The sequence below is a fragment of the Carassius carassius genome, chromosome 21 (genome assembly GCF_963082965.1).
Source record: "Carassius carassius chromosome 21, fCarCar2.1, whole genome shotgun sequence".
NCBI lineage: Eukaryota > Metazoa > Chordata > Actinopteri > Cypriniformes > Cyprinidae > Carassius > Carassius carassius.
The window spans coordinates 14158584-14184445 of record NC_081775.1 but is presented as its reverse complement, the minus strand read 5'-3'; the positions used below and the strand labels follow the sequence as shown (position 1 = coordinate 14184445).

At 37.9% G+C, this 25862-nt stretch overlaps 2 protein-coding genes across 2 annotated transcripts; one reads left to right on the top strand and one right to left on the bottom strand.

Moving 5' to 3' along the window:
* Nucleotides 1-3741: 3741 nt before the first annotated feature.
* On the top strand, nucleotides 3742-8553 carry hpdb (4-hydroxyphenylpyruvate dioxygenase b). The gene is made up of 14 exons (XM_059502763.1): nucleotides 3742-3848; nucleotides 3940-3966; nucleotides 4168-4230; nucleotides 4611-4715; nucleotides 4855-4897; nucleotides 4987-5069; nucleotides 5168-5257; nucleotides 5662-5765; nucleotides 5942-6019; nucleotides 6887-7049; nucleotides 7127-7198; nucleotides 7327-7449; nucleotides 7643-7759; nucleotides 7928-8553. Exons 1-14 carry the CDS (start codon nucleotides 3846-3848, stop codon nucleotides 8036-8038), a joined length of 1182 nt encoding a protein of 393 aa, XP_059358746.1. The 5' UTR covers nucleotides 3742-3845; the 3' UTR covers nucleotides 8039-8553.
* Nucleotides 8554-9103: 550 nt separating this feature from the next.
* On the bottom strand, nucleotides 9104-20020 carry setd1bb (SET domain containing 1B, histone lysine methyltransferase b). Its single transcript, XM_059503431.1, has 18 exons — nucleotides 19820-20020; nucleotides 19536-19681; nucleotides 19278-19376; nucleotides 18486-18750; nucleotides 18211-18332; nucleotides 16082-18094; nucleotides 15816-15971; nucleotides 15579-15666; nucleotides 15032-15207; nucleotides 14821-14911; nucleotides 14251-14673; nucleotides 13260-13478; nucleotides 11288-12448; nucleotides 10979-11145; nucleotides 10059-10184; nucleotides 9787-9906; nucleotides 9483-9620; nucleotides 9104-9371 (listed from the first exon to the last, which is right to left on the bottom strand). Exons 1-18 carry the CDS (start codon nucleotides 19860-19862, stop codon nucleotides 9198-9200), a joined length of 5727 nt encoding a protein of 1908 aa, XP_059359414.1. The 5' UTR covers nucleotides 19863-20020; the 3' UTR covers nucleotides 9104-9197.
* Nucleotides 20021-25862: the final 5842 nt, after the last annotated feature.

The window sequence follows — 25862 nt, the reverse complement described above, 5'->3', positions numbered from 1 at the left end:
TGAAAAATCCCAAATATGCTCTCTTTTGTAGAACGCTGTGGAGAATGCTTTGTGGAAAAGTGAGTTGTATTCTCAGTTTTGGTTTGTAAATCTTTTAGATCTGACTCCCTTTCAGTTGATGTTACAATAATAATATTTTTGTGTTCATAAATATTGCAGAGGGATGTAAAGATGTGCCTAAACATCTGACACTTTAATAGAAATTGATGTTTTATTCTGGTTCTGTTGTTTTTAGTTTTCTTGTGTGTTTTTGTTTGTTTTAAGCCACATTCTTAAACCAGTTTTGTGGGGTCACAGAGCCCCCTGTACTGTATGAATAATTATAAGAACTGTTGAAGTTATTTTGTGCAGTTGTAGGGTGTTTTAATCTGATATGGGGATTTTCTAGGAAAACTTTTAATAGATATATTTAAATAGAAGCTTTGTAATTGAAATGGAATTAAAAAAAAAAAACAATTAAATCCATGCAATGAACACATTATAAGTTCTAGTGGAACTGTAAGCAAATGTATACAAATGAATTATAAAACAAATTAAAGAAACTGTATCATTAATTTCTTTATTACGGACAGTATAATTGCATAACATCATTATTTCATGTATATAGTTAATTGACACTTTTTATAAAATCACCTCTTTGATTAAACCTCTAAAATCATAAACACATTAACCAAAATACAAAATAACATATAAGCAGTTACATTTTTTTAATGTGCAATAAATTGCACCAATGTACATTTGATTAATGCAGTTGGTCAACAAATTTAAATACATAGATTAGTATCCTTAAAAATATATTTTTATATAGTGATATTTATATTTATATATTTATTCAGTAACAAAAATTATTTTGTGCAATGTGATTGTAAAATTATAGCACTTAGGTGATAAAACTATAAACATATTTAGAAATTAATTTGTACTTCATCTTGTATACTTTGTCACTATGTCTTAGAAATCAGCATTATACACACAATTCACCTCCACGGTTTGTCTTCTCTTTGAGTCCTATAGAAGGATTTTTCTTGGAGGTCTTCAATAGTTTCATGGACAAACAACACAAAATAGCACAGAAGAGAACCATTCTGTTCCTTAGCTCTCTTTGCAGCTGTTCATATTGAACAATTTTATCTTGCGATCTCTTTCGTTGATTCTGAAAGTTCAGAATAATGATGGTTTCTGCCCTGCCGGACCCTTTAGTGTGTGTTTGGATCAAAATCCCCATTAGCATGTTGGCTTACCAATGCGAGTCTTGCTTCGCAAAGCCTTCTTGACTTTCTGTGCAGGAGGTAGAGCAGGAGGCAATGGCCCAGGAGGATGACTTACCACCTGGTCTCTCCTCAGCAACATCTGAGCACCATTTCTGTTGGCTGTCTCAGTCCCCCAACCCCCCAGTGGCTCTGAATTGGAGCGGGGCCCCAGGGACAAAGGTAAGCAAGTTTTCGGGGTGATAGTGGTCATTGTGCGGTTGAGCACTCGTCTTCTAGATGTTCCCAGAGGAGGCATGCTGGGAGGTCTGTGCTTCTTGGTCTCCGTGGATTCGACTGTGTGGTTTCTCGGAAGAGCCGAGGGAGTTGTGCGCGCTAGCTCTTGTATTCTCAGTAAGTTGGTTAAGCGGGTCTCCAGGCCGCAGAGCGCTTGGTCTGTGTAGCTTTGCATCTCATGGCGAAGCTGAGCGAGCTCCTCTCTAAAATCCTTCTTTAATGACTCCAAGTTCAACAATATCTCTTCCAACAAGGTTACACATATCTCTTCTCTTTCCTTACTATTTTCTCCTTTTTCTGTCATCCGGTCTTCTTCAGTGTCTTTCTGGGCCGCCTGACCCATTGCGTTCTCCTCAGATGAGCTGATCTCAACTGTGAGTCCAGGTTCTTCTTGTTCCTTCTTGTTCTTCTCTAGTTCCTTGGTGAGTTGGTTTACAACACCCAGTAAGCCCATGCACTGACCATCCAAACTGGCCTGCGCTCTGATCTGACTCCTCACCATAGAAAAGACTGAATGGACTCTACCCTGCTTTTCTTTTTCTGTAACCGTCTCCGTTGTTTCAATCTTCTCCTCCATTTCTTCACGGACAGCATGTTCCACAGCTTCAACCTGCATGTTCATTTCCTCCTTCTCTTTGTCTTCTCTGCCTCTCCTCTTTTGCAACCACTTCTCCAGGATGGCTGGATTTTCTACTGTCTGCTCATTCATGGTGTTTAGCTCTATTTGTTCTCTTTACTTTACTTGTCTCCTTTCCTCATGCTTGTTTCATAATCTTTTTACAGCTTGTCTTGTGGTTTATTATCTCATTGTTGTTTCTTCGTTCTCCTCTGATCTCTGTTATGACTTGTGTTGAGATCAGATTGAGCTAGGAGAGACCAACAGCGCTGTATTTCCCTCAAGAACTGTAGCTGTCCAATCAGTGTTGGCTACAGACTGTCACTCACTGTTCTCTGGGGAAACATACCTCATGTGCATCAACAGCTTACATATCTGCTCATGTAAATTTCAGCTATTGCGAGTGTATGTATGTGTAAGGTGAAATACCTGCTCTCGGTAGGCTTGGACTTCTGAGAACACATAGTACATGTTTCACACTACAGGGATTCACAATAGCAGTAGCAATATGACCATATGCTATCTATCTATCTATCTATCTATCTATCTATCTATCTATCTTAAATTAAAGACTTCATTTAACGTATTCCTGTGGCTTTGGATAAAAGTGTTTGCTAAACGAGTAAATGTAAATGCAAATAATTATATGTAAGTTACATCACACCTGATATAACTGTCCTGAGTATCAACACTGTTCTCAGCATCATCTCAAACACTGTTAATGAAGTCCCCAGTGGGTTAACAGCATTTTGCTAACTATTCAAAATAGGCTGGAGTAGTAAACCTGCTGTTTGCTGTTAAGATGCATTAGTTGGAAGGGGAGTGACAGGGAGGAGTTTGAATTTTAGGCATCAGAATGACACTGCAGTTCTTTAGAATCATTAACATTAATTGTTACCATATTTAAAATGAACTCAGGTGAATATTAATTGAATTAAAATGAAGTTAAAATAATTGGATCAACAATTATTTAATTGTTAAATGAAATAGTAGTGTACATTTAAATAAAAAATACAAACTGATTTAAAAGTAAATATAGTTCTGGGTGGAATTATAGTAGAATTGATTATATGTATTACAACCAAAGTTATCATTATGATTCATTTTTTTGTCAATGTAAGAATTAATAGATAAGTTTAACTTTAAATGTGATTCAAATTTGACCAAAGATAGAAAACAGTGTGTCAAACTTCATGACTACAGATCTGAATGGTTTGGTCTTGCATACTTGCATGGAAAACTACATAAGCAACTCAACTGGCCAATAGGGTTGAAGGAACTCTGTGCCTCCTCTTTTTCTTGTAGATAAACAACTTCACAAAACATGAAAAAGCACTCAAAAAAAAAAAACACAGCTTATCTTCTAAATGAGACAAAATTCTGAAGATCACTTATTTGGGGGTATATTTGACTGATTTTGTATGTTTAGAGATTCCTTTGTTTACTTTGGACTTATTAATTAATACAAACTGCAAAGTTTTAAAATCCTAGTAATTATATATTAAACTAATTGTATTATTATTTGATAAGATTACATTAGAAACTATATTAGTATATTAAACAGTGTAGTAAAATAGTTACTTATATTCCGCAGTAGAGCATCTTGATTGCTGCTCTCCTCCTCTCCGGAGCGCCAGTGGGCGGAGTCTCACATACTACAAATTCACATCTGCAGCATCTGCACTCACCTCTCCTCACTTCTGCCACTGACCCAAGAAGAAGCTACCTTCAAAAACCACTAAAACATGGTAAGACTTCATTTTTAAGATGACTTTGATTTGCAAACTGACTGTCCGAACAATTTAAACATGCTTTCATTTCTCGTTGCTTTTTCTGTAGACATCCTACACTGACAAAGGTGAAAAGGTAGGTCATTATTTTTAATAACTTGCCCTTATTCCTTCTCCTAATATACTAATATTTCACTGCCATATGCATTCTGAACTTCTCTTCATTGCTTCTCATTATACTTGTAGGCAACATCATTACACTATTCAGATTATATCCTTTAAGACTCTTCATTGAAATCATGATCATTGCTGTAATTGCGTTTATTTATGTCAACAGCATGAGCAGGGCAAGTTTGTCTGCTTTGATCATCTCACTTTCTGGGTTGGAAATGCCAAACAGGTAATTCTTTAACAATATATGTTTATAGATTTTATTTGTTTGTGAATATTAGAGGAGGTGTCCTGTAGGGAGATGCTATTGGCTCTTTTCAGGGGTGGGAGAAATAAGCCTGCAGCTGCAGAAACCACCATCCTCCACTCACTAATGTGTTCCATATTGAGACATTTTGGGCAATTCTTAGATCTCGCCACTAGATGGCGCCATTATTATACTAGTATAGCCTACATATAGAAAAAGTTAAATACATCTAAAGTTTCGCTTTGAAGCATCAGTCTACGAATTTTGTTTGTATAATTTTTCTATATTTAAGATATTAAGAAACAGATAAGGAATTTTCTCAAATCTCCCCTCCTTTGCTTTCCTCTCTGTGATGTTCTCAGGCAGCATCTTACTACTGTAACAAGCTGGGTTTTGAGCCCGTGGCGTATCGTGGGCTGGAGACAGGTAGTCGTGATGTTGTGTCTCATGTGGTGAAACAGGGGAAGGTGAGAGTCAAATTGTGTCATTATTCCTGTCAATCCTCTTCATTACTTATGGATTGAACGTTTAATACATTCTGCCAAATTAATCTGCTTCAGAACATGTTCTTCGATCACTGTTTATGTCAATAACTATTTCCTGTAGATAATTTATGTCTTCACTTCTGCCTTGAATCCTGGTAATAAAGGTAAGACTAAGACTTGTAAATGTATTGTAGAATATTCTTTATATTCGATTGTCTTCCATACTATATAATCTGTCCTTTTCATTGAACAGAGATGGGAGATCACCTGATAAAACATGGAGATGGTGTCAAAGATGTAGCTTTCACTGTAGAGAACTGTGACTTCCTGGTAGAGGTGAATGCTAATGGTTTCTTGTCATGTTTCATTTCTTAAAAGTGCTTTCTGGGCATCATTTGCAATAATAACTTAGTGCTTTCTTAATTCTTCTACAGAAAGCGAGAGAACGAGGTGCCATCATCATTAAAGAGCCTCACGTTGTGGAGGATAAGTTTGGCAGGGTGAAGCTCGCAGTGCTGCAGACAGTATGTATAATGTCAGGATCTTTTTTTAAAACATATTAATAATTTTATTCAGGAAGAATATATTGAATTAATCAAAATTTTAGTAGGCATTTATATTTTATCAAACATTTCAATTTCAAATGCAAGAAATTTTTCTTGAGCACCAAATCAGCATGTTAGAATAATTTCTGAAGGATCATGTGACATGGAAAATTGGAATAATGGCTGCTTTGCAAACACAGAAAATTATTTACATTTTAAAATATATATTAAAATATTTTACTGTATACTTCGATGAGTAGCCAAAAACATTTAAAAATCTTGATGACCGCAAACTTTTACACGGTAGTGTGTGTGTGTGTGTGTGTGTGTGTGTGTGTATGTGTCATAATTCTTCTCTGATATCTCTTTCCTTATTGTTTTAGTATGGTGATACCACTCATACATTTGTAGAGCGGGCAGGATATAATGGGATCTTCCTCCCAGGATTCCATGCTCCTCTGTTCTGCGACCCTTTCTTAGCAAAACTGTGAGTGTAGTATTCATACTGTATGATAAATATGGTTAAATTGTGTTTGGTATTGTTCAGTGGTGAAATGATGTGTCCACATCTTAACATATAAGAGGTCCATATCTCAGATCACACTTGGAATGTTTTCTATCAGTGTCATCTTCCTAGTCTCTAACGTGATTTTTCTTTCCCAGGCCAAGCGGGAAGCTGGACTTCATTGACCATGTGGTTGGAAATCAGCCAGACAGTGAGATGGTGCCAATAGTGGAGTGGTATAAAACTTTACTAAACACATTGTTGAACCTATTTCAAAATTCATACATATAAACAGGCAGACAGCAACAGACCTCTGTGCCAGGGTTGTTAAGACTGAAAAGCATAAAAGAAGTCACGAAGGTACTCGCTCAGAACAGCACAAGTCTTTAGGGGGAAACTCCCCACCCATCCCATCCAGTCAGAACAGACCGAGAGCCCCTCCCCAGTGATCAGCAGTGTGTCTCCATGGTGAGGATGGTGTGAAGACAGAGAGGAAAGATCAGAAGAGAGAGTCTCAGAGAGAATAGATGGAGATGACAGATGGCATGGTTGCAATTTAATCTTCGGTGGTGGACGACTGATTATTATGCAAGAAAACACCATAGTAATTATGACTCAGCAAAATGATTTCCAAAGGGTCTGAGACACCATCTGGAGACAGTTAGACATAGCACGGAGGGGGAGAAAGAGGAGAAGAGGCTGGTGAGGGGTGGGAACAGCAAAATGATCTAAACCAGACCACATGCCATCATGTCCAGCACTTAAACATACACTGCAGAAAAAAAAATTGTTTTTCAGAACAAATATTCTTTAACCAAGATATCTTATATTTTATATTTTCATGCTTAAACACTAATTATTTTAAATAATAATAAATGATAAAGGAATAAAAATAAATTAATTTTTAGTGATTTATATTTTAAGTAATTTTGTTTTAAAAGGGAAATTTAAGAGTTTACTTTTAAAAAACATTTAAAGACTCTAACCTTGTCCATAACTATTTCTATTCATTTTACAGATGATCCCTTATAAATTGTGTTTTGGCCGTTGATTTTTAAATCAGCATCACTGTGTTAAATTGACCTGTGCATGTTTGTATGAAGGTATCAGAGGAACCTGCTGTTCCACAGATTCTGGTCTGTAGATGACAAGCAGTTGCAGACTGAATACAGTGCACTGCGCTCCATAGTAGTGGCCAACTATGAAGAAACTGTGAAAATGCCAATTAATGAACCAGCCATGGGGAAGCGCAAGTCCCAGATTCAGGCATGTATTGTAGACATTACATTTACTGTATTTATGCATGCATGCATCTATTTATCTGACTATTTTTCTTCTTTTAGGAGTATGTGGAGTACTATGGTGGTGCAGGGGTTCAACACATCGCCATGAACACCTCTGACATCATCACAGCAGTGAGTAAACCACAGCAATAAGAGGTTTTACAACATTGATAGAGAAGGCAAAAGGCAGTGTGCAAAGGTTTACATTGTTCTTTGATAATGCTGAAGAAGTTTACTTGGCATTTTGAATCTATTTTCAGATCCGTAACCTAAAGGAACGTGGTATGGAGTTCATGACAGTGCCTGACACTTACTACCAGCAGCTCAGGGAGAAGCTGAAGCTTTCCAAAGTCAAAATTGTTGAAGACATCAGAATATTGGAGGTAAGACAATATTTCCAGTTCAGTTAATTAAAGTGTTTTAAGAAGGAGGAGCAATGCACATTCTAAATTGAAACATTGTAGTTGAAGGAAATGCAGCAAAGAGTAATAGGCCAGCTAACAGTCTACATGAATGCAACTTTCTGTAGCAAGTCTGAAACAGAATGTGAAAACAGTGTGGCATTGCTTTATACAGGAACTTAGAATTTTGGTGGATTTTGATGACAATGGCTACCTACTCCAGATCTTCACCAAACCGGTACAGGACAGGCCTACAGTGTTTCTGGAGGTCATCCAGAGACACAACCACCAAGTAAGCAAGAATCTATCAATAGTTCATGAACTGTTTCAGTGCAAGCATTCATCATAGATAAATTTGCATTCTTCAGAAATGTCTCCTTAATGCATAGATATGTAGCATTTCTTACTACGTGGAAAAAAACAAAAACATAAATTACAGTACAGTCCTTTTTTGTTTTAGGGGTTTGGTGCTGGAAATTTCAAATCTCTGTTTGAGGCTATTGAAGCAGACCAGAATGCCAGAGGAAACCTCATCATCCTTACACCTAATGGCACATCACAGAAACTCTGACTTGGCTCTAACTGTTTACAGTAAATGCATGGTACACATATTTAGAAATATGCATAATAAACTCTAATGTTTTACTTAATCATATTTTTAGTTTTGCTTTTAAGCATGTGCCAATATATTTTGTACCCAAGTGTTTCTGCAACTACAGACACATCTGACCTTGTGGACCTTTAGAAAAATCTAAATGTTTCATTTACATTTTATCTCAAATTATATCATGTTTAATGCCATTTTGTGGTTGAAATTATATTATAATATGGTAGTGGAAATTATATTTTTGGAATAGAATTCATTGTTTTACATATCCTGTCTTTTTACAAGTGCTGTATGCATAATTTTCAAAATTACACCTTGATTGGAAATGAAGCACAATAAAAAGATTCGTTTCATGAGAATAGAACCTTTTTCTTGGATTTTAACACAGCACACTGAAATCTCGCTGAAAAAAATGCCACAACAGTTCACAACGAGAGTCATAATGCATGCCTATATATTTTGTGTATTTAAAAATCTATTTACTATGAATATGATTGAATAAAGACCAAACATGTATTTTTCCTAATGTCTAGTATTCCTTTCTATTTGGATCGAAATACAATTATGCTCGTCACGAAACACTAGTTAGCCAACTTTGTGAAACAGTTACAATATCCTTTTTTGCCTTTATGCCATGTATATGAAAGTAAGCAAAATAAGGTAATCAAATCTCGTTTGCATTATTGTAATGAAGGTATATTTTCAATCATTCATTGCCAAGTGTAATACTAAACAGTGAATTAAAGTTTGATATCATGCAAAAGAAAAAACAAAACAAAAATATTTATTTGGAAAAATACATATACTTTATTTTCATTTATATTTCACAATAAAACTCATGAAAGCATATTTAACTTTAATCCAAACAATCTAATTATTAACAAGATGAAAATCACATTTTGCCAGAGAACTTCAAATATGCCTTGAAGGTTTTGCTCTGGACATTTTCCGAATTTAAACATGCAAAATAAGAAATCTGAGCTTCTGGAAATGATAACTCATTTACCCCTGTGAAAAATGACAAATGTCTGTGAATATATTTAAAACCCTTATTCCTCACAGACTTAAAGTTAATGAATCATGTTTACTGCTAATACTTTGAGTGTGCAGGATGAGTCCTTGTCTAATTGAGGGTTCCTCTACAGTTGTCCGCTGCACACAGGCAGGGGATCTTCTCATCCTCAATAGGGAATTTGTAATCGTAAGTGATCTCTTCATTTACATTAATAGGTTGCCGAGAGTAGATGACTATCTTCTTTTGAGCTTCGACAGTGACGATTTTGGCATAGCAGTTTGGCTATGGAAAAAAAACACAAAGACAGTAAACATAAAATGTTAAAATAATTAATTACAGTCATACTAAACACTAAACAACAAAAATATTATGAAAACATCAGTTTGATCTTACATTGCAACTGTGATTGATGAATCTTGCCAGGTTACCGCACTTGGTTGCATCAATGATAGTGTCCTGGTCGACCCGGAACAGATAACTGCTTCCAATACCTTCCTTTTCATAGCGCCCTTCACGCATGTCTGCGATCACCTACAAGCAGAATTTGGGATATAATAATAAAATGTAAAAAATATTCTGGAACTTGACATTTACATGTATAGCTTAAGAAAAAGATCTCACTGTTTTAAATCAGATATAAGTGCTAAAATCTCTATATATGTGTTTTAAGTTCAGTCTTGTGTACTGTGTATCTCACCTGTCGAATGCTCTGGCCTACATATTCAATTATCATTTCATCTGCAGCAATGGGCTCCTCTGCAAACAGCCCCCAGTCATGAATACGACTCCTGCCAAAACGCAGCTTCTTCTTACGGAACTGTGAAAAGGGAAAATATTTACATTCCTTGTGGACCAAATAGAAAATAAAAATGGCCAAAAAAAGGAAGTAGTAAAGTAGATTTGGGCATTTCTGGTGATTCCAGAATCTCTTAAATTTTGTAATGCTGTTTTTAGGACGGCTGGTCTCACCTTGAGTTGGTTGAATTTGAGGAGGTCACTGTCACAGCTGAAGGAGGACAACAGGCGACGCTGTTCTGCTCGGAGTTCTGATCCTGATCTGGATGAAGATGGAATCTGAGCTGGCACACTTTTCCCCTGCATAGATCAGCACATAATCTCAAATTACTGTAAATTACTTTTAAAGGTGCACTGAGTCATGAGTTTCAAGACATGACATATTCAAGAAAACATCTTGGTCTTGGACTTTATACTGACACATACTGGTGTGGAAGTTTTTGTTCATGACAGTAAATTGGTCAAACTGCACAACATGCATGATTATGTCATTATATGGTGGCTATGGTAGAATAAACATATTTTTTGTAGTCTAGTTTTTTTGTGTGTTTTCATTGCATGTGAGTTATACTTGCAATTTCTTTAGGAGTAAAACATTTTTGAAGTGAGAAAATGACTAAGTGCATCTTTAAATCACCGACATGATACAGAGAAATAACGGATTGTATCTTTAAAGTCGTTAAACATGTTCATATAATTATTTACAAATGAATGGTAATCGTGACAGACAAATAAATAAAGCATACATTTCTTTCCATTATTACTTTAGCATTATTTTTAGATAACTATAACTGTGTTTATTCATATTTGTATTAGTTTTTACTTATTCAAATTTCACGTTTCATTGTCACTTTAATAAGTTTTATGTGCTTTTGTCATTTTTCTTAGTTTTTATGGGTTTATATAGCTTTGATTACATTTTATTTCAGTTCCAGTCATTTTAGTATTTCAACTGCAACTTATTCCGTGTAGCTCCAATGCAGCATCATTTTTGTTGAAGTTTTTCATATAATGTTTATATTTGATTTTATTTCAGCTTTATTTCAATTGCCTAAAGGTTTTAGTTGACGATAACAACCCTGTTTCTTTCTCACCTGCTTATCTGAAATAAACTCTTCTGAAGCGGAAAGTTCATCCCTGAGATATCGCAGCTTTTCCCTCTTGCTGATGAAGTAATAACCCTCACTGCGTGCACAACCTGTCACATGATTCCTGATGCCATCCCGCCATCTTCTTGGCCTGTCGTCAGGAGTGCTGGTTGGTGCAACAGAGTCAAGGAACAAACAACAGAGCAATATGCATATAGAAATTTTAACATATATTTTCAAACATTTTAGTCCACTGGATAAAAAATACATTATCAAGTACTGTGACTATGACGTGTGTTATGTGTCTAAGGATATGAGGATGTGGGACCCAGCGTGTGCTGTTCAACCAATCACATTCTTTATCCTCCACCACAAGCCTCTCATAAGTGGCCTTCAGGTGATTGATCTCCTCCTCATTCACCCCTTTAGTCCACACAGCATGGAGGACCAACTTCTCTCTTCTCTCAGAACGAGGAGAGAAGATGAGGCGACGTGTAGATGATGGTTCTCTCCACCTTCTCCACACATAAGAAGACTCCTGAAGCCTTTGATTCTCGTTCTGTTGGCGTTTGTCTTCTACTGAACACTTCTCTCGATGGGCTTCTGGTGGTAATTGTTCGTCCCTAATGTCTGAGACACAATCCAAAGGCTCCAAAACCCGATTTGAAGAAGATTTTGTTGTCACATTGTTCACTCGTAAGGGCGATTTAATATTTAGATTTGTGGATTGTCCTGTGCGTTGTAATTCAATCATTCGTCTTCTCAATTTAAGCCGGTCTCGCCGCCTTTTCAAGCGTGCGGTGTCTAAACAAGCCGTTCGACGTGAGGAGATATGACAGTCATGAGGTGCATGTCTACTTTTTATATTGAAATTATTCGTTTGCACCTCTGAGTTGTGATGATGGAGTGCACTAGCCCACAGCTCTCTATGGGTTCGGACAGGTGGAGATAGAGACATGTCTCTCCCTGGAGTCCTTGGGATCCTGCTGTCAGCACATGGAGACAGGACGGGGTTACAGGGGCTACCCATTCTCAGTGAGGTCTCCTGCAGTAATCCTGCTGGTGTTATTCCCTCAGAGTGATAAACGTGGCGTGCTCCATTGACCCGACCTGGTGTTTTTGGTATTTCCTCATACGTGGGGTACGAGGAAGCGAGAGGAGGACAATGGTAAATGGGTGAGGAGGAAAGTTCCTGGACGCCTGTGGGAGAGGGAGGAGGTGGTAGTGGTGTAGGTGGTCCCGGAGGTAGAATATGATCCTCAGTCTCCTCCATTTCCAGACATCCCCCAGGTGTGTGAGGCAGCTCCACCTCCTCAATAGTAGGAGGTGAAAATCGGCGTCCCAGCTCCATGTCAGAGTCCGTGTCAGACAAGGATCCGGTGGGTGTGATGGGTCTGAGGTTCTCAGAATCCTCCAGTGTTTCTATAATGACTCTCTGGTCCTCTGAATCGCAAGTGTATTGTGTCTCCAAATCATCTGAAAGCAGAAAGATACAGATCTGCAACTAACAAATACTTGATAAACTGTTGATTATTTTTTATTTATTATATCTTTTTTTCAAATAAGGAAATATACATTCTATATAATGCAAAAATGGTTGAAAATATAAAATTACAAAACAGTTGTATACAAAAAAAGTTCAACATAGTTGAATTATCCAATATCACAGTAATACTGCATAATGAAAAGTAACATTATCAAAATGTAACACCATATACTGTATTGTAAATATTTTGCATATAAATGTGTTTTTACTACGTTACTGGTGCAAAAACCTGATTAGTTATTGACTATTATTATACATATATAGGATGTATCTAATGACAGCCCTATAAGTTTCTTATATATTATTGCATGTAAAAAAATATAGAAATATATATATATTATTTAATATATAATAACATAATTATTATTTAGATACAGATGCTATAGCAATAGTCAGACAAATGTGAAATCAGTTACAATAAAAAGAAAATGGTAAAATGATCATATTTACATGTAAATTTATGAGCATGTGTTTGTACATTTTTGTGCTTAGATATGTACAAACTAGAAAATCTAAATCAAATGTCATATAAATGACAAAATATGTGGCTTTCGGCTTGTTCACTGTGGGGTTGTAAGGCACTATTTTCACTTTCTTTTCCCTTTATTAGCTTAATTTTGCTCTTTTGTGTAAACTTGCTGTTGACAAAAGTGTATTATAAGAAGTTAAGAAAGAAATGTAAAAAAAATTATTTTAATAATAATAGAAATGTGAAATGGATCAGTGAAGAGTAAACCATACCTGACAATCCTCTGTATGTTGGAGATGGTGGGCTTGGCAGCTCTGACTCCTGGTCTGAGAAGAATATGGCTGGGTCTGGGAGCTTTAGTTTGTTTGTTAAACAGTGTTTAACTGGGTCCTGTAAGGTGTATCTGAGAGGCTCAGGTAGTTTCAGACCTTGCATATAAACTGTTACGCTCAGTTCCTCCTCTGGGTCTTCTGTGGTAGCTGGATCCAAATCTGCAAGAGCCGAATCTCAAGTTACATTTGACCACACTGATGATTTAAATATTTCTTAATGCTTTGCTACACCAGTTGGATTAGAAAACTAGCTCTGATATAACTATAAGAATATATTTAGAATTCTCAAAAAATAACTAATGGGCAGATAATTGAACACTGAAACATTCTCCTTTTAAAATAATGTTAATGATACAACAACAAAAATCTGTTAAAAAACACAATACAGATAAAGAAAAAATGCACGGCTTGTTTAAACAGTGACCTCTAGTGGATATATTAGTGCTGTCAAGTGATTAATCGAGATTAATCACGATTAATCACATCCAAAATAAAAAAATTGTTTGCATAATATGTGTGTGTTCTGTGTATATTTATTATGTATATATAAATACACACACATTTATGATATATTTTGAAACTATTTACATGCATTTACATATATATGCATATATGTCTATATTTATATTCATATAATTATTATATATATTATAAATATATTTAATATATAAACATAACCTGTTTTTCTGAAATCTATATATGCATGTTTGTGTATTTATATATACATAATAAATATACACAGCACACATATATTATGTAAACAAAAAAGTTTATTTGGGATGCGATTAAATGCGATTAATTGTTTGACAGCACTAATATATATATATATATATATATATATATATATATATATATATATATATATATACACAATTTCTTTATTTTCATTTTGGAAACATGGGGGTTGATTTGTGCTTTATGTGAAACTAACCGAACAAATCATGGTCATCATCACTTTCTATTAAATCTGGAGCCGACGGGGTCACAGGGGGGTCAAGATCTTCCTCCCAATGTGTAAAAGACGAGTAAACAGGAGTGTGAATGATCTCCTGATTTTCATTTTCATTCTCATCTGAAGAAATCCATATAGTCTCTTCTATTGTTCTGTCCTCACGTGGAGTTTCAGGAAAATAATTTTCACCATCCAACTGATCGTCCTCCCCAGAAGACAGAGAGTCTGAGGAAACATCGCTGCTGTCATCTGAGGAGTCAAAGACAGATATAGAGGACACTGAGGAGTCAATACCAGAAGGAGAAGAATCTGAGGAGTCAGAGACAGATCTGGGAGAGTCTAAGGAGTCGTATCCTTGGCTTTTAGAAGCAGATGAGTTTAAACTTGTGTCACTGATAGTATCTGAAAGATATAAAAAAAACATACAAATACATTTGTCATACAAGATGTAGAAAAAAAAAAAAAAAATATATATATATATATATAGTACTTCAATATATTTAGCAAAGCAAAATTTTCAGCATCATTACTCCAGTTTTCAATGAATACCTGTATCTAAGAGATCTTCATCCTCTGTGATACCACTAGGATCACTCTTCTCATCTTGACATACTTCATCAACTTTCATCTCATCACCCTCCTGAAAAACACAATGACAACATGAAACTTGTGTCCATTTGTGACAGGGAATTGATCACAATTTCAGTCTAAATATTACTTTTTACACAAGTACATTTTGTTCATAAAAGTAAAACAATACCTGAGCAGACAAATGAGATTTTGGATTATCTGCTTTGTCAGAAACCTCTTCATCTTCTTCTTCCTCACTATGTAATGCCAGAGGTCTGGAATGCCTGCGTTTGACCATTGTGTCCTCACTGGAATTTTTGGTTCTGTCCTCTTCAATGATATCTAGGGCTGTTTGCTGCTCTGATTCTACAAAATAAAGGTTAACCAAATTTTGTTATTGTGCAAGATTACTTTAAATGTAAGTAGAATGCAAATTTAGGTGGAGACAGGTGCAAAAGGGCAATTTAAACTTCGTACAGTACATTTCTGAATATTAAAAAAAATATACGGGAGTATGTGTCCACCTCTCAGTACAAGATAAACAATTTTATTGTGAAATAAAAGTAAGATTAAGAAATAAAGCTCCATTGTGGCACCACAATCGGAAGATACTATATAAATTCACAGTCATCTTTTATCTCTAAGGTAGTAAGGTAGGATTCCATAGAAAACAAATAATTTTCCATGCTCAGATCATGGGTTCTTTAAAACCAAGTGAAACAGCATTCCAAACTAACCTTCATCCTCCAAATGCTCAAGACCAGGAGAAGGGCAGATCCTTTTGACATCACCGGAGGCCTCAGTTAATGGATCCTTCCTCTTTAACTGAGCATAAATACAAATCAAAACTCATAAAACTTTTTTGATCTGAAATATATGATAATGCAGACAATACTGAAGTGCATAATACATATTAGATCAGCTCTACTGTGGTACAGTATATCTTAAAATTTACTGAAGTGCCAAGTTTGTACCTTAAAAGATGGTAGTTTGATGCCACCATGCAGACTTATTTTTCCTGTGCCCAATACAGAGCCTTCAACCCCTGCATTCCCCATTCTTAAGCTGTGCTCCATTGCTCTGAGCATTGTATCTTTAGGTCCTCCCGGTTTAACAGTGGGTGTGGATACCTGGAGGTGCACAATATGATATTTATGAAAACAATGTTGAAATGTTAATGGAAATACAGATTGACACTACTCGCTCTGTCACTACAGCCAAAATAAAAAAATAACCCCACCTTAGCTTTCTGTTCTTTATCATCCCACCACTGATCAAACGCTTTGAATGCAACAATCTCAATCATTCTGCGATGTATGTCTTTCTTCACGATAGCCCGTAGCTCTGAAGCAACTACAGCTAGAACTCCATCCACCGTTGCCTTGTGGGGTGATTCATTCATAGGTACATAACCCGGTGGAGGTACTAAGGGATCAAACCTGGGCATGGGGGGTGGAGGCCAAGGTGGTCTGTACCTCAACATTGTAGATAAACACCCAGCGGAAGGGTATGGTGGGCGATGAGTCATGAAATTGAAGGTTGGAGGGAGGAAGGGAGGTGTGAATGAGGTTTGCCCTTGTGTTATTCTCGTAGGAATGGGAAGAGGTACTTGGCTACCCTTCCAGTTGGGTGGCCTACAGACTTGCTGGATCTTTGGAGGAGGGTACAATGAGCAAGATGAACTAGGCAGAGTGTATCCAGGTAACAATGGAGCCATTGGTGGAGGAGGACCCAGTTTTGAGGGTATATTAGGAGATGGAAGGCAGGGAAAGTGAGCAGATGGTGATATAGGGATTGGAGGTGGTAGCATTTGAGGAATTGTGGGAGGAGAGCTCCTGTTACTGCAGATTACTGGTATATTACACGGCTGATCTGAAGTATCTTCAACTTCATTTGGGATGACCTTGGGCTTCTTAGCTGACTTAAGTTCATGGTCTTCTTTTCCCACATCACAGACTGAAGTGAGACTCACATCCTCAATACCAGATAAACGTTCTCTTGGATGAGAGCCATTATTACTCCCAATAGATGATGTTTGGTCACAGTTTAGGACAGCATCTGTGGAACGAGAAGGAGAGGGGATGGGAGCTTTGGGAGAAGGTTGAGGATTATAGTCTGGACCATGCTCTTCAGTAGCTGAAGACTCCGAGTCTGAAATTTCTTGGTTCAGAAGAAGCAGAACTGGACTTCCACCACTAAGAAGCATTTGGATACGAGAGTCCAGGCTGTCAGGCTTTGATTCCAGAGCAGGAGATTCAGATTCAGGAGAAGGACTGTGCACTGTAGGCTCTGAAAGATCTTCTGTGGTTTCAGAGAAAGAACACGGGTTTGGGGTATAAGTGTAAGAAGACTGGCCTTGTGGTGGACAATGATTTTGGTTCACCTCATGGGTTGTCTTAAAAGGTACTTGAGTACCACTGAAATTATTTTTTGACTTATTTACATTTATATGTTTATCAAGAATAATGTGACCAACATCCACTCCAATAGCCTTTTGATGCAGTATATGTAAATTAGGAAGTGAAGGAGGATCTTCACCAACAGATCTGTGATTAACACTGATGTCATTGACTGAGCCAGTAAAGTTTTTGCCTGTGAGCTTATCTGAATGTGACTGTGTGGTTGGAGCATCCTGAAATTTTCTAAAAGGCAGTTGATTGGCTGTAGATCCAGAGCGGTAGTGAGCTCCCCTATATACAGGTCTATGTATATAGTGGTGCTGTGGCCTACGGTTATATGCATTTTGGTACTTGCTCTCCTGAGGCCTGACCTGGTGTCCTCTACGAACATGGTTAATAAAATGAGGATTGTGTGCTGGAGTTCTCTGCCTATTTGAAAAACTGCCATTTTGACAAGGCGCTCCACCTAACTTCCAAAAGTTTTGCACAGCACCTTGAATAATGCTAAGTTTACTTAAGGCTGGTTGGGTCGCATGATCAGGCTGAAGCTGTGAGATGTTTGGGATGGACTGAATAAAAGGGACATTGGAGGAACTGTTTATCAGTGTTGATTCATTTGGGGTCTCCTCACATTGAGATGGTGTGCCTGGTCTACTAAGGGTTAGAGAAGGGGTGCAGGGGGTATCTTGGTATTGAGGGGTCTGCCAGAAGCTACTAGGTGTGTCCTGATGCATGCTGGAGTAGGCGGTATCCATGGATAAAGGAGTAGAACAATCTAACGAAGGGGAACCATTACATATTGAGGATGATGATGATGATAATGTGTATGTCAGTTTCTTCAGTGTTTCACACTCCTGAAATGATGAAAGATATTTACAAGTGAACTAAAACAATAAATCCAAGGTTTCAACAAAGAAATTAAATAATAATAAAAAAAAAAAAATAGCAACGCCTATGGTATTGTACTCACAGTTAAAGAGTCGATGAATGAGGATGGTGACTGGGGTCCCCAGGACTCTTCTCCAACAGGGAGAGTGAAAGGTGTATATAAACCACTAACAAGCATCTTGAAGTATCGGTTCCTCTTCACACCTAAAACAATGAAGATCATGAATCATGTAATGCATGCAAATACATTAAATGCTATAATTAAAACAGACTGCACAGACATGTTCATGAAATATTTTATTTAGAAGATACAGATAAGGTTTAATAGAAAAAAAATTGAGGTAGATATGTACTTACCTTTTGGGTCAAACTCTACATGGATGTTGTTTCCCATTACAGAAGTGTTGTGGAGGTTTTTTACTGCATTATTTGCTGCCTTTACAGATTCAAAAACAACTTTCGCTATTCCTAAATGCTTCTTATTCTTTGGATTGTATACAACTTTCAAATCTTGAACCTCTCCAAAGTTTTTACACATTTCAGATAGGAATCCATCTCTAATGTTGTCATTAAGCCTTGCAAATGTCAGCTCCTTAGGTGCTCCAACATAATTCTCATCAACCTAAAAAAAAATTTATTGACATATGGCATTATTTTTGTTGTTGTGTTTTGGATATGAGAAACCCAAAGGAAATTTTAATTAGCATACATTAACAACTGTTTGATACTTTTGAGAAATGACTTTATGTTTGATAATACTACAGATGATGTTACATGACTTGTTTGGGATCTCAGAGACCTCAGGAATAAAACAATTATATTTTATTGAATCAATCTTTACATCTAAAAATTGCTGTATTGATTTTTCTAGAATTACTTGTGTTGGGGTTGGATTGATCCCAAAAAAGTCACAATCAACTTTCTTAAAAAAAAATAACAGTGTTAAGATAGATAGATAGATAGATAGATAGATAGATAGATAGATAGATAGATAGATAGATAGATAATAACATAAAGAAATATTTTTACACATTTGATTTTCTCAGCGTTAACCCAAACACCAAGAACGTCAATACCAATTAAACATGAGAGTTACATGATTAAAACATTTTTTAAGTTTGCCTTTAATTATCATTGTAGCCTACTTACCTTGAATTTGGGGACTGGAAGATCTGCTTCCTTGAATTTTGTCCAAAAACATGCAATTCTAGGATCTCGTATAACATCCACAGGGAAACATTCAGGATGCTGGCGGACAACAATTACGTAAGCTTCATATAGACAATGCAGAATACAACTAGACAGTGTAAATAAATACAGTATGATTAAATCTCATTAAGTGGGATAACTATTTTGTACTATTTTTTTCTTTATTTTTTTGTTCTGCTTATAACAAGATGAACTCACCGGTGCGCTGAAGTGCTGTCCATCATAGCGGTACAGTTTCTGATTTCCGCCGATCAAAACCGGATCAAAAAGCAGTTTGTAACAACTCCAGTTTGGAATTGCCTCTTTCAGGGGATCACAATTATCGGTGTTGTTGACTAATGCATCTAAAATTAAGAATCACAGCACACAGTGAAAACTAAGTAGCGTTTGCACACGACGGAAGCTCCGAGTCATGAATATACTAAGTAACGTTAGGCCTAGTACTATGAGATATTTTGATAGGCTACAGGTTTATTTCTTACCGTTATCTTTCCGTTGATTCTCCTTTTCGACGCTTTCGTTCATGATTCGCAGTCATTGTACAATGATAGTAAATAACTCTTTATAATACGATGATTAAAACGATATTTCCTGTAAATATCAGCAGGCTGTTGTCAGGAGTACACTGTAGGTCTTACGTGTCTCCCAAGAGGAGCAGAGCATCACTGCTGCACAACACAACAGGTGGGAGGAACCTGCGCCACACCCGCGCTGTCACCAGACTGAGAGAAGACCGAAGATCACAAATCAAATACTATAGATAAACATTGGCGAATGTTTACAACGAAATATCTGCTAGAATAAATAAACGTGACATTATTATTATTATTATTATTATTATTATTATTATTATCATCGTCGTCATATACTAGTCGCTATTCCCAAATAAAAGTTATAAAATATAATTCTAAACATGTTTAACCTACTCTACGACCAAGGTGGGTTGTAACGGGGTGGAGTTGGTTGTAAAAAAATTTTTTTATTTTATTTTAAAACAGAATTTTACGTTTTGGAAATTACTCAACAAATGCATAAATGATATAAAACATATCAGACAAAACAACACAATTACAACTATATATCAAAATAAAATAAAAAATCTGCTGATTTAGCTTATTTCAATGTAATTTAATAAGATTAAATTATACTGGGACGGGGAAATGTGGGTACTTTCCAGCACATGGTTAACATACTGAACTATGTTATATATATTCACACATGTCTGAAACAATTGAAAAATATTTTACTTTATGATTAATTTATTAATTATTTGCAACAACTTTCTCAGTGGTCATGTATTTGCTCTTTTTCATTTAATTTTCTACCAGTATGCTGGCACTGCAGACCTGTCTTTAAAATTCAGGACAGGAACAGGATGGCTGCCTTTGGCCCATTAAATAAGCTCTAGAGGATGTCTTCACTGCGGAACTGGGATAATATTTTCAACTGTAATGACAGCCCTGCTGGTGTGTGAACCCACTGCTACATGAATGCTTCATCTTAGCCCAAATATTAAACTCTTTGCTCTAAAGAACTACATAGCTGTCACACAGTGGCTGCAGAAGTAAGCGCATGATGATGAAGGAGTAGAGTACAAAGTGATATTTCATAATATAGGCAGTGCTGGAGCAACAGAGGACCAAGGTGGAGCCGGAGGGAGGGAGGAGTCCAACAGAGCCAAAAGGAACGGAGTCCTGACCAAGGTGGAGCCAGAGAGACGATAGAGCCTGGTGGAGCCAGTGGGATGACGGGCCACAGTGGAGTCGAGGGACCTAGGTGCTGAGGCAGAGCCGATGGATCAGATGGCCGAGGTGGAGTATGGGAATCTTCAGTGGCTAGCTGACATAGAGCTGATGGACTGGCTGGCTGAGACAGAGGAGGAGGGGGCGGGAACCTTCACGACATTGGCAATGAGGTGCTGGAAACTCTGGGTTTTCCATTACAGAATGGAAGGTTTGTCAAACCAGAGAAAGCAGGGTAAATCAAGCCCGTTTCTAAAAGAGATGTAACTTTTACTCACTCAGTCAGTTACCATAGTAACTTTCTTTGTGAACCTAACCTGGTTGGGAGCAGGTTTTCTTTGGTAAACCCAGACTTTCTTTGGGTCTCCTGCCCCTTTTTAATAGTACCATAGAATGCAAAAATCCCTTTTATAAGGTGTTTGAACATAGTTATGTGGCGGCAGTATGTGAAAACAACCAGCCTATAATGGTAAAATTCCACCCACTCATTGTTTTATAATCCCAATAATTCATAAACAGTCTCTCCACACTAGCATTTCCAGGTTTCTCACTACTATGGCCACATACTGTAGCTCTCAACAGAAGTGGTCGCATTTTCTCTCCCTCTCCTCCCCCCTGCCTTCCCTGCTTGCTCTCTCGTCTTGTCTATTGTCTAATACTTTGAGAGACTCTCTCTGCACTGCTCTCCAAACTGAAAAATCATGGATTTGATCAACTGGTCTCTCAACGCAATTGACACCATCTTCTCGATGAGAAGCTTGGGTTCGGGGGAACCTGACTGCCCTGCCAGAACGTTCACAGCTGGTTACACGATGGACGCATGGGAGAGGTGGTGGGTCGTGTGTCTGGCGGCTCTTTCTGTGGAGGACATTTGAGATATCTACCTATTCGGAACCATGATAACAGGTCTTTTGCTGATTGGATTAGGCATTGCCCTGTTTTATCGAAGAATTCAGAAAATGGAGACAGCTGTCCAAAGCCTCACAAGGCTGCCATTATGATTGAAGCCTCACAAGGCTGCCGTTATGATTGAAGCCTCACAAGGCTGCCGTTATGATTGAAGCAGTGGGCAGAGCAGTCAGCACTCAGACTGAGACTATTAACCGCAATATGGATAACATCACGGAGAAGCTCACGGCTTTGCAAAGGTAATGGATCGATTCAGAGACCAGAATGGACTAAGAGAGTAGTCGTGTAAATTGGAATGCGGCTTCTCGCCCCAAGACCAAACAATCCCAGTCTTATCTCTTTTGGCTTCCCTCAACCAGCACTGGCCTCAGCCAAGGCCGCTGTTGGATCAACAACCCCTGGAGGTGCACTGCAATGAGACTCTCTTGCGTTCCTCCCCCCTCTTCCACAGACACCTGCTGATTGTTGACTCTGTTTGGGACCTGATCAAGGCTGTCTCATTGGCAACTTACTGTGTCGCTATCATAACCTGCAGACTGAGGCACCTAGATTTGGTGCCAGCGTGGCGGCTCTCCAGGCCTACAAATACACAAACTCTTACATATATATATACACACACATATGCACATATATACAGATATGCATTCAATCCCCCACCCCCCATCCCTTGCCTTCGCCGCTTTGTTCCGCCAGTCTGACAAGCGGGTCTGTGACCAACACCGAGAATGGCTGCAGGACCGCATGGCTGCTTGCCTGAGCTTGGTTACCTCCAGCCCCGACTCCCCTCCCCTGTTGCAAGTTATGTGTGTGTGTTTTTTTTGTAAAGTGTTACTGATTCTGTGGTTATGTTCCCGAGGTGTTTTTCCTATTCTCACACTTTACTCCCAAAGAAGCATAGTCTGGGAGTTGTTATTTTCTCCTCCCCTCTCCTCATGTTATGGTTTATTTCTTCCTCAATCCAATGTCTTCCTGTCCTGTCTACCCCCTTGTCATATTGTATGTAAAATCACATAGTGGCAGAAGGAGATATCCAGATATCCATAGTCCAAAAAAAAACAAAGTAAACTGCTGGATCTTGAAGTAGCTGGTTTATTCTGTCACAGAATGCTCCTAAATAAGAAGATCAAATTGCAGCATTGCACATGCACAAAGTAATCCACAAAAAGGGAACCCTTAAAAACAGAGCAACAGAAAACACGTAACAGAAAGTAATAAACCAGAAACAAAAGACAGAGGAAACCAGGTATGTATCATGAAGAGTTAACCAGGTAAATGAGACACTGCTGAAAGTAATGAATGAGATTTGATAGTCCAGGCAAAGGGTTATGGGAACTGAAGTTCAGAAGAAACAAACGAAAACTCAGAAGAGTGTCCTCTGGTGGCTATACATAGGCACACCAACTAGACACTGTGACAAACTTTTTTGTTTCTCCCACCTCCCCCGTCCAAGTAGCCCCCGTCAAACACCAGACACCGTCATTTGTTTCTTGAAACTGAGGCTGAAATAAAATAGCATAAATGTGACCCGTCACGGAAACCAGTGACACAAGTCGGCAGCACAACTTTCGAGCAAAATGAGAAAGAAGCGTTTTTTTTTCAAAATTGGTGATTTTCGTTTTTTTGCAGAATGTGTCAGTTGAGATCACGAAGAAGCCTTTCCGTGTTTGAGATAGCAGTGTTGGTATATTTAAAAGTACATTTTGAGGTTGAAATCGGCTTGTTTTTGGGAGATTCTAGCACACAGTAGGGGCGTGTCATTGTCTGTGTGTATTTCCATACTGGATAAGCCGGCTTTTGTTTCTTATGTTATTGCCCCCGCCCTCCGAGGGAAGCGTGGCTACTTATTATGCAGCGCTCTGGCCGGCTCTAGCTGATATCAAAATTCAATGAAGATGGACGCCGCAAAGATGAACGCAGACGAGCTGAACCGTGGCCGTTACACCGAAAATGTTTTGAAGTACTTCTTTGAAAAGCCGGATGCTTATAAACAAGCGCTCACTGATTCTGAAGACGATCTGAGCGACGATGAAAGCGGCATAATAAGACTGTATAATATCCCTAATCTACAACTGAGCGAAGATGAAGACGAGGAAGAATGTATTGGACTGGCGTCAGACGAGTTGGACCGTAAGATATCAGATGCTATATCGATAGTAACATTTGATGGGGATAAAGACAGAGAAATCGGGAAAATCCGTAACTTTGACTGTAAATGCTACACGAGGAGAAAAGAGAGCTCTCTGCATGGGAGACAGTCATGTAGCCAGAAGCTTTCTCCAGACATTATGTACAACATACGGCTGGATTCTTTAGCTGCGCAAAAAGAGTGGCAGGACATGCAAATTATTGGACATTTAGAGGCAAACAGACGCACAGTGCAAACTTCGGAGGTGGTTACATCCACAAAGAAGACCCCGACAAAGAGAAAGTGTGCCCGAACGACTTATTTCATTGGAGGCATCGAGATCTGCAGAGAATACTTTTCTGTTTCTTATGGAGTGAGTTTCCATAAACATCAAAGTTTGTCATTTTGTGTTCATTCTAAGAACACGTACACGTTATCTCATGTTTAGTCCATGTTTAGACCTTCCCATATCTACCTATTGTTATTAGCTAGCTCAGGACTGTCGTTTTAATTGTAATTGTTAGCATTGTATCACTTGCCAAAAACCGCCATTACTATGATGGCCTTTTAGATGGTAATGTTAGCATCTGCTATTAATTTGAATAATGCTTCAATTGCTTGAATTGACTGGTGCGAATGACTTAGCCGACGTAAACCTGCCTGTCAGCATTCTCCTTTATTAATAATAGTATGCGGTCCGATTTTTCCCGTTGCGTCTGTCGTTGCTATGCAACCATGCAGCTTTAGGGGGGAGCTTTACAGGGGGTATGGCTTATCTTAATGAGATGCAAATGAGCCCTAGTTTCACTCCCAGCAGTGAGAACAGGTGAGAACTGCACGATCTGTAAAGGTCATTTTCTGCCTTTTGAGCTTTTTTGAGTGCCTACCTTCAAATGGCCACAACTTCTCCAAATATTATCAGATGTCCACATCAATGGAAAGCATGGAGACTACACTTTCAGAATCTGTGAGTAACTTAAAATGCCCCAGAACCGACTTGTGTCCCTACTTTCCGTGATTGGTCACAAATATAGTAGGCTAATCAAATGAATGGAGAACAACTGTACAAAAGCACATTCAATTGAATAAATAGCACTATTCATGAAATATATTTGATGTAATTCACAGATTACCAAAACGAAAGAAAAACTGACAAGTTATGCTGAGCTGTCTATTTAATGTGCATTACGGAAAGGAAAGCTAAATCTAATTGTCTTCTTTATTTTGAAAAGCACAATGATGTAGATTTGTTATTGTGTCAGTACATGAATAAAAGTAGACCCTTATAGTTTTTTTTCATATGATATGATTCCTAAGAAACAAATTCAAGTGATTGCACACACACACACACACACACACAAACACAAAACAACAGTTTTATTTTATCAAAATAAAATAAGCCAACCAAACATTCTATAAAAATGACACTGCTAAGCCTAAAAGATTTTAGTCAGCCGATCTGCATCTTTCAGAAGGCGGTTGTGGCAGGGGAGGTGTGGTTTAGCGAGGTCTGCGACGGGAGAGAGAGTGAAGAGATCAGCGGTGGTAAGTGAGTTAAGTGAGAGACAAGTGACACCTGCTTCTCATTGCAGTGATTGGCGTGCGGAAGCAGTATTTAAGCCAGCTGTTAACCGGAGACGAGAGAGAGACTTGAGGACTCGTGGGAGGAAGCGGCCGTCAGAAAGCGAGAACCACCTGCAAGTATCAAAGTGAATGTTATGATTTATGCGCATGTGGCGCGACTCAGTT